The sequence below is a fragment of the Juglans regia genome, chromosome 6 (genome assembly GCF_001411555.2).
Source record: "Juglans regia cultivar Chandler chromosome 6, Walnut 2.0, whole genome shotgun sequence".
Classification (NCBI taxonomy): Eukaryota; Viridiplantae; Streptophyta; class Magnoliopsida; order Fagales; family Juglandaceae; genus Juglans; species Juglans regia.
In genome coordinates, this window is record NC_049906.1 from 4,077,707 (window position 1) to 4,086,312 (window position 8,606).

General features: G+C 34.1%; 1 protein-coding gene across 1 annotated transcript; it reads right to left on the minus strand.

Annotated features, from left to right (window-relative positions):
* Positions 1-1,637: 1,637 nt before the first annotated feature.
* On the minus strand, positions 1,638-4,209 carry LOC108984681 (agamous-like MADS-box protein MADS9). Its single transcript, XM_035690841.1, has 7 exons — positions 3,890-4,209; positions 3,633-3,702; positions 2,894-2,955; positions 2,693-2,795; positions 2,555-2,584; positions 2,311-2,355; positions 1,638-2,127 (listed from the first exon to the last, which is right to left on the minus strand). The coding sequence occupies exons 1-7, from the start codon at positions 4,075-4,077 to the stop codon at positions 1,984-1,986; spliced, it is 642 nt and encodes a 213-aa protein (XP_035546734.1). The 5' UTR covers positions 4,078-4,209; the 3' UTR covers positions 1,638-1,983.
* Positions 4,210-8,606: the final 4,397 nt, after the last annotated feature.

The following is an 8,606-nucleotide window of genomic DNA, read 5'->3' on the forward strand; positions in this document are numbered from 1 at the left end:
TTTTTCTTTTTTATTATCATTTTTAATTATTTAAATATGTAAATAGGTATAATTATCTATATTCATGTGATGATTCAACCTACTGACACAAGCAATTTCTTTCTGCTGACACAAGCAAAAAGATCTGAGGAAACCTTATGTTGGTGCCGTGTGTTCTTTGTTTGATATGATCTATATTCAAAGCACAGTCTTTTTCTTAGCAGACGGCCAAATAGAGATAAAGTAGTAATTATATTCTGTACTCAAAACTTGTTGATGTCAGGGTGGGGAAATGAAAAGCACTAAAATTTCAATGGACAATGGTTGCGGTGGTTTTGGTGGGTTCATCATGTGAGTAAATGCTTGTATCAGTATAAAATGTCAGTAAATGCAGAACATCACCATTCGTTGATGATTTGTTCATAAACAAAACTGGTTTGGTAGTGCCCTTTGCTAGAGATTAGTATAGAATATTCATATATAGAAAGCTGCAACCTGCCCCATTAATTACTTATGGTGGACCAGTACTGGTATATTATATAATATGATGTGATCGACAGCTAATTTGGACACGGATGTCACATGGATGTCAAACGTTTACTGCTAATTTGCAGCTAAAATAAAATAAAAAAATTACAGCTAATTTGCAGTAAACGTTTACAGATGTCAAACGGAATTGTAAACTTAAACGTGCCACACGGATGTCACACGGAAAAATAAGAAAATGCACTGTTCATTCCTGTTCATTTGAGATAGGCTCTTATATAATAGAGATAGATATATAAGCTTTATTCTTGGTTATATTTCGATCGACCATACTTTGAGTTGACTTGCTCTTGATCATCAATTAGCCATTCCTAGCTATTATGATCTAGATCAGATTATTAATTAGTCTAATGGACAACTTGGAGCTAGGATTCTAATTGGAACAGTTTAAATATTACTTATATAGATTAATAATTATAAGCTATACATACTTGGAATAGATTGGAGATAAATTTTCAGGAAATCCTCATAATTAACCATGCAATATTGGCAATGAGTTATACAACAAATATTTGAACAAATAAATTATGTGAATAACTTAAATGTTTTTGGGTCATCAACATGAAGCTGATTGGCAATTTTTCTGCGAATGCAATCAAAATTACTGATCAAGGAACACATTCAGAATATTTAAGGACATGACTTCCACATTTGTGTGCATGGGTGCATATTATATACTAGTAATTAGCTAGAAACAAACTGCATTAATTATTTCAAAGAAATTAAGAAAAAACTCGTAAAAATTAACATATATATATATATATATATACACATACATATATATAGCTCTCGCACATGATCGATTAATTATGAAGATGATGATCATGATGAAATCAATGATGGGTAAATGCTTGATCTTAACCAATAGTTTAACAATTCAAGCTGTTAAAATATATAGCACAATAAATGTATATATATGCTATATCTTATTCCACTCGATCCTCCTATCAATCTTTATTGACGTGATATTACTTATTATCGCTTTAATTCTTATTTTTATTTTAACATCACATCAACGTATAATATTAGTAGTAGTACGTGATCATGATAAGCTACCAGATATGAGAATATTATGAGCCGCAAACAGGTTCATTATATATAATTAATCTAGATTATAAAATTAGGTTGAACATATATACCAATATATACCATAGTAGGTCTACATGATGAATTAGTAGCCGTACGACAATCCAAGTTGATCACACAGTACTTTATATATGAGGCTAGCTGGGACGTTTAATTTAGTGCTAAGTACTTATAATAATTATAAGCTTAATTAGAAGCTAGCACAACGGCTAGGCATGCATGATCAAATCTAGCTAGCTAGCTAGCTATTACAAACCATGGAAATTATAAAGCTATTTTAAAGATATTTTTCAAGATATTATAGCTAGCAAGCAAGAGATCAGAAGCTTAGATCCATATATGCCATCAGGACCATGAGTAGTGCTACTCCGATTACATCCTTTCTTGTAGATTAGGCTGAATTGGCTGCACACGGAAGGCAAAAGGCATCTGAGAATTATAGTCCCTGATCACTCGCTGCTCATAATCATCTGCCACATCTCTGCTAATTGTTCCCATGGCAATCTCCTGTTGGTGCTGCATGCAGAAAATTAAGCAGGGAATTAGCTAGCTAGCCAGGGTACTGTTAAATATGGAATTTGCAATCGATATGAAAGTTTTTTATGTTCATGACAAACATGAACAAGGAATACTTGATAGATATCTGCATATGCGCAGACATGATTGAAGAAAAAATGGGGATCTCAGAATAATGAATACCAGAATCAAATTAAGGTGCTTATTCTCCTCTTCCAAAATCTTCTCCTGCATGCGCAATATCCAGGTAGAAATGTCAAGGACAGGCCAGCAAAGATCATGAGCAAATATTTCATATACATAGTACTTTTAGGAAGATTGACAAGCTCTTTTGCATAAGTAACTTCAACAACTATCATTCATAAGATATAAAATAAGCTCAATCGAGGCAATATGGTGAAGTCGTTCATTGATGATCTTCACGTACATTTTTCTTAGCCATCTTCAAGAAGTCCATCTGCCATGCATGCACAAAAAAAAAACAAACGGCAGAGTTAAACCATCTCTTCGATCTATGCCCTATAATTAAGACCTTAGGCCAAATAACTGGTATTTGGATTCAAACCTTCCTCTCGCGGATACTGGAAAGACCATTTTCAAGGGCTTCCTCCAGGAGCACGAGCTCTTTGGCGTCGTTCATTGATGAGATATCCTCCCCCTTCAAGTGCCTGAAACAAACTTCAACACGAATAAGTGAGAGAAAGAGAGAGGGAGAGCTAAAGCCATAAGAGAGAGAGAGAGAGAGAAAAAAAAAGAAAAAGCGCACCTCAGCTCAATCTGCATGTTGTCGTTCTCTTTCTTGATTCTATCAATTTCATTGCTGAGGTTCTGTGAGTTTGACACGGTTGCAAACCCTAAAAATTAGTTTGTCTCAACGGCAAAAAGGAAAAACAAAAATAAATATACAAATTCTTGGAGAGTCAGACTTTATTTATGAGATCTGCTGGTTTTTTTTTTTTTTTTGAAAAACCAAATTTCAGATCTGAAAAGTAGAAGTTGTGTATCTGCTCATGTTTACTATGCTTCTAGTCAAGAAACTGAATAAGACAGACGTAGATCATCTTGTCCACGAATTTAATACATTTATTATATGTAACGGCTATCCTGCATGCATTCGGTTGTTGCAATGTTTTAGCAAGGAAAAGGAAGGTGGGGAATAATGTTTTGTTACCAGATCTGTTTATAGATGTTACAAATCATATGTAGTTTTTAGTTTTCTTTCTCATCGGTGAAAATCAATGGAATATTGTGCGTGTGTGTGAGGGAGAGAGAGAGAGAGAGAGAGAGAGAGAGAGAGAGAGAGAGAGAGAGAGAGAGAGAGTCGATATCATTTGTGGATCTGTTCATAAAGTTCGTAGTTCATGTTTCTTAACATACTTTTAGCAAAAAACAGGTCATTTTCCCATGGACAAAGCAAGAACCATGCATTAGAAGTTTTTAAGTAAAAGATTGACAGAGAGTACCGGGGGAGAGAGAGAGAGAGAGAGAGAGAGAGAGAAACCCACCTCATGCTTCGCATCCCACAACCTGATCTTCCCAGACTGCTTATGGTAATCCTCCAACAGATCGACCAGCCTTCATCATCAAAATATAATATTTCCCATATACCCCAAACCCGCAGAGAGAGAGAGAGAGAGAGTCAGAAAAAACCTTTTTTTTTACATTTTTCTCCGGGAAAACAAAGATCTAAGAAAACCCAAGCACCCAGAGATCAATATATATATAGGAAAACAAAAGTTAAGAAAGAGGCCGGAGTTCGTACGAAGTTGAAGGGCTGCAGTATTCATGCATCTTTCCGGAGCTCCCTAAGATAACAAGGGAAACTTTAGCATCACATAGGACACTGATTTCCTTGGCCTTCTTTATGATCCCATTCCTCCTCTTTGAGTAGGTGACCTGCCTGTTGCTTGAGTTCTCTATCCTCTTGATCTCAATCTTGCCTCTCCCCATATCTCACAATCTTAATTACTTCTCCTCCTCCTCACTAACCTTTTCTTCTTCTCCTTGTTTGTGAAATGTAGGAAGGAGAGAGGAAGATATAGAGAACTTAATAAAGATCAGAAAGGCCAGAAAGCAATAGATCAGGACCATTTCTAGTTTGAGTTGGTGGACAAGAAACTTTCTAAGTGATACAGAAGGGGAGGTTTTGTTTATGGGTCCTGAAAAAGCTAAGCCGACTGCTTTTATCTGATGTTCATTGGCCTTGTTAGTTTCACTGCACCTTCTTGACCATTGGTCTCTTATTCTCTCTATCTGACTCTTTCCCCTTAACTACGCGGTGACTGATATCAATTTGATGGTTTTTTAGGGTTTCAATGAAACCAACAAAAAAAAACCCCTCTTTGACTGAAACACTTTTTAGTTTTTAGGGATTTAAAGTCGGGCATTTTAACGTGTCAAGTTGGGAACTAAGACCAGGACAAGTTTATGTTTGGTACGGAAAACGTGGAACTACTGCATGTCGTACATCGAACCAGTGGATTGTATGCATTCTGTGAAGGTGATCATGTCTTGCGTTTGAGTGATGGAACTAAATAAGGTAGAACAAACAGATCTAAACCATCAAATCAAAATGATCATTTTGTACACTAGTGACATTAATATTAGCTAGTGAAGTGATAAAGAAACTTATATATACAGACGAACGCCTAATTTTAAATGAGAAACCGCAAATTCAAATGAAAACTCCAACTTTTAAAAATCTCCGGTAAATGTTAGAGTACTAGTAGTGAACTTAATAAAATCAAAATTTGGCCAAAATTAACTAGATTGCATAAAAAAAGGTTGTAGTGGACTCGACAAAGTTACAATATTTTTAGTTTTTTTTTTAATTTTACTTGTCAAATCTATTAAGCCCCAACTGCTGGCCAAGATATTATTTTGACATAAAAAATTCATCTCTCGCATGCTTTCATTTTGCGCATTCCACTTGAAGCACGAATTTCCCAGGCTTCCAATTTCTCATAAATGAGTTAATATGCTTGGGCTTCAAGTTGTTCTTTTTCGATGTTGCTGTTGTGTCAAATATTTACCAAGTTATTGTATCTATGACTAAAGGCATAAAAACTTCATCTCCCGTGTGCTTTCGTTTCGCACATTCCACTTGAAGCACGAATTCGCCATGCTTCCAATTTCTCAAAGATGATTTAATATGCTTGCGCTTGAAGTTGTTCTTTTTCGATGTTGCTTCTGTGTCAGATATTTACCAAGTTGTTATATCTATGACGAAAAATTAATACAACAATAAATATCAATAGAACAATAAGCATTAAATTAATATAACCATAAACATTAATACAACCATAAAATAACGAATAAATATTCAACTTACAATTAGAATTAAAATAAATGAAAATATCAAAATTAATATTGTAATAGAATAGTTGTTGAGTCTTTTATTTGGTGTTGTTAAAAAGTGACTAACTAAATTTATAAAAATGAATTCTCTAGCTAAATTTTGGTCAAACTTTGTTGATTCCACTATTAGTGCTCTTATTTGTAAAACTTTAACAGCGGTGACAACATGGCAAGAAAAAATTATAAAAAATTATATATATATATATATATATATGTGGCCATTTTGCTACTATTTTTGGCGACTTTGTGTGGTTGAGAAAAGAGGTTTTTCTTGCAGTTTTAGATTAATCGATGATACAATTTTTGTGAAAAATGATGACAATAATTGAAAGTAAACACGAAAAGAATAATCAAACAATCACACGACACAATATTTACGTGGTTCGGCAACTTGCCTACATCTACGAGAGCTGTAGAGGATTTTTATTACTTAAGAAATCACAATATAATAGTGGGGCGACTACTGTGCACACACTGTACAGCCACTATAACACAAAACACAAATATATAATAGGGTATACGGCGGAAACCCTAAAATTTCATAAAAAGCAATTTTCGCTCGAGCGAATCTGTTTCCCGTCAACTGCTCAAGCCATGTGTTGGGTGGCTTACGAGCAAACTATCTGACTTGAACTCCGCTCGAGCGGTATGTCAAGCGAGTGTTGAGTGAACTCTCTGTATCGCATCTACTTGAGCTGCCTATCGAGCAGATCACACATGAACTCTCTGCTTGACGTCTCCACTTGAGCGGCATGAATGTCCCGCTCGAGCAGATTGAGCCAGGTTTCACAATACTCAACAACAATTATATCAGCTTCTTTGGAATTATTATAAAGAGTAATTATAACTTATTATTCTCAATCATGAAAAGGGTAGGTGGGATCTCATATACCAAGTATCCTAACCTATCACTTATCAATCAATATGAGGTATCACAATAAAGATTACCTAATTAAACCGTTTGGTTATTGGCGACCCCCCTAACAAAGTTGTACGTTCGTGTTCTATAATATCCATGGGGGTTTGAACACTGTGCAATCCCGATTAGTAACACTATGAAATGGATTGGGATATGGTCCCAAATTTTTTTCACATGAAAGATAAATAACACATGATGTATATGGAGAGAGGAACACGAGGAATGAGCGATATATGTTATGTACCTAATTAGAAGAAGTTTGCGTCCACAGCATGCATATAAAGCAAGCCTAATAATTAATGAACCACGTACGTCTTGATTAGTTATTGGTACTTAATTGATGTCTTATAAGAGAGTAGTAAGACCCACCAAATTTGTGCATGTCAAAACAAAATGTTTAAATTGAAGGAAGTTATATATGCAAAATAAATGGAAAGAATTAAACTGAAATTATAACTACGAGAAAATTGGGGGAGAGGGATGCAAAATAAATGAGCTAGAAAGTATTGGAGGCAATTGAAGATAAACTCCGGAGTTATTTCCAACGAAAATGATTATTTCCTGTCAAAATAAGTCAGTTTTGTTGCAAATAGTCGTTATCATCACAAATACTTGTTTTTATTGTAGTGTGATCCTCACTCAATCCAAGTTGCTTCATTTAAGTAAAAAAAAAGTGCCAGGAAATTAATGAGTTGAATATTTTCTACAAGGGAAAGTATGTTTTATATTCATTCATGTGCACTTTTAGGCTTTGAAACCCCGATTAAAAAATCAAGGGTTATTTTTTAGATCCATTTTTACCTTTTATTTGTTAAGCCTTCCACGTGTTTTTTAACTCATAAATCATGAAATGGTGTTAATTATCCTCTTTATAAAAAAAATAATTTTAATGAGTTGAATATTTTCTACAAGGGAAAGTATGTTTTATATTCATTCATGTGCACTTTTAGGCTTTGAAACCCCGATTCAAAAATCAAGGGTTAATTTTGAGATCCATGTTTACCTTTGATTTGTTAAACCTTCCACGTGTTTTTTAACTCATAAATCATGAAATGGTGTTAATTATCCTCTTTATAAAAAAAATAATTTAAAAAAATGACTATCTAGACACCACTCATTAATGAACAATGTAGACATTATTTGCCACCTATCAACCCGTATGGAGAGTACAAGTGTTGCACGAGGTGGGAGATATAATATATATATATATATATATATATATATATATATATATATATACTAGGCGGGAATAACGTGCAAGCACGTTTACTTAGTTTTATGAAATGGTTATTTATAAAAAATAATATATATTTTATAAAAATGATTGATTTCACATAGTAATTTAAGACATAGTGCAGAATATAAAAACATTAGTTCAAAATAAAATATCATTCAATCTAATAATACATGTTGAGTTCAACTTTTAACGCCTCCTTTAGACCACCCTTTGGTTTTCTAGCGTTAATAGCAATTAGACACTTGTATGAACATGGACCTAGTGGACATGACTCATCATCCTCATCATCCTGCTTGTGCTGACTTGAATCACTATCACTCTACAATTGAATTGAGCAAGATTTATATAACTAAAAACCTAATAGGCAGGAAACCAGATAGGAATGAAGTTCTTATGTGGTGAATTTTCTTTCTCAAAACACTGTATCATCATCTTGTTCATCAGACTTCTTTCCCTTGAGTGACTTCACTGTATTTTCCTCGCTACTTTTGAGGTTTGATTGAGATAATAAACTGATGCTTCAATTCTTTTGGTGAAAGGAGCTCTTTTAAACATTCAGATTCGAGATAAAACAACATATCTTCAAATGTTTGAGTGATCAACTAAAAAATAACAATGCAACCGTTAGACTATAACTCCAAAAAAGAAAGGTGGTCCTAACTAATAGAAGGAACTGAAAAATACCTGGGCTATTTTAGCCTGAAGATTTGCTGTAAGGTGGTCCTCAAGAGTTATTATGACAGGGAATGGTGATGAAGAAAATGCATGCTCTCTAATGGATTTCAGACATTCAATAAGTTCCACCGGAGTTGTCAGGGTCCTACATTTATGGGTGCACACTTTTAAACAAATTAGAAGTGTTATTTGAAAGCATTATAGAAAAGAAAAACAAAGATCCATGAAAAGGAATGATAAATGCAGTTCCCTCAAATTTCCAATAACAAAAGTTTAATTGATTCTCTTCTG

Bases quoted from the DNA above. Each gene is read 5' to 3' on its own strand.
- LOC108984681 (XM_035690841.1), bottom strand. From the start codon at position 4,077: ATGGGGAGAGGCAAGATTGAGATCAAGAGGATAGAGAACTCAAGCAAC. The intron at 2,956-3,632 runs GTGGGTTTCTCT...TCAAACTCACAG, and splicing joins TGTGGGATGCGAAGCATGAG to AACCTCAGCAATGAAATTGA. The intron at 2,128-2,310 runs GTATTCATTATT...TTCTGCATGCAG, and splicing joins AGCACCTTAATTTGATTCTG to CACCAACAGGAGATTGCCAT.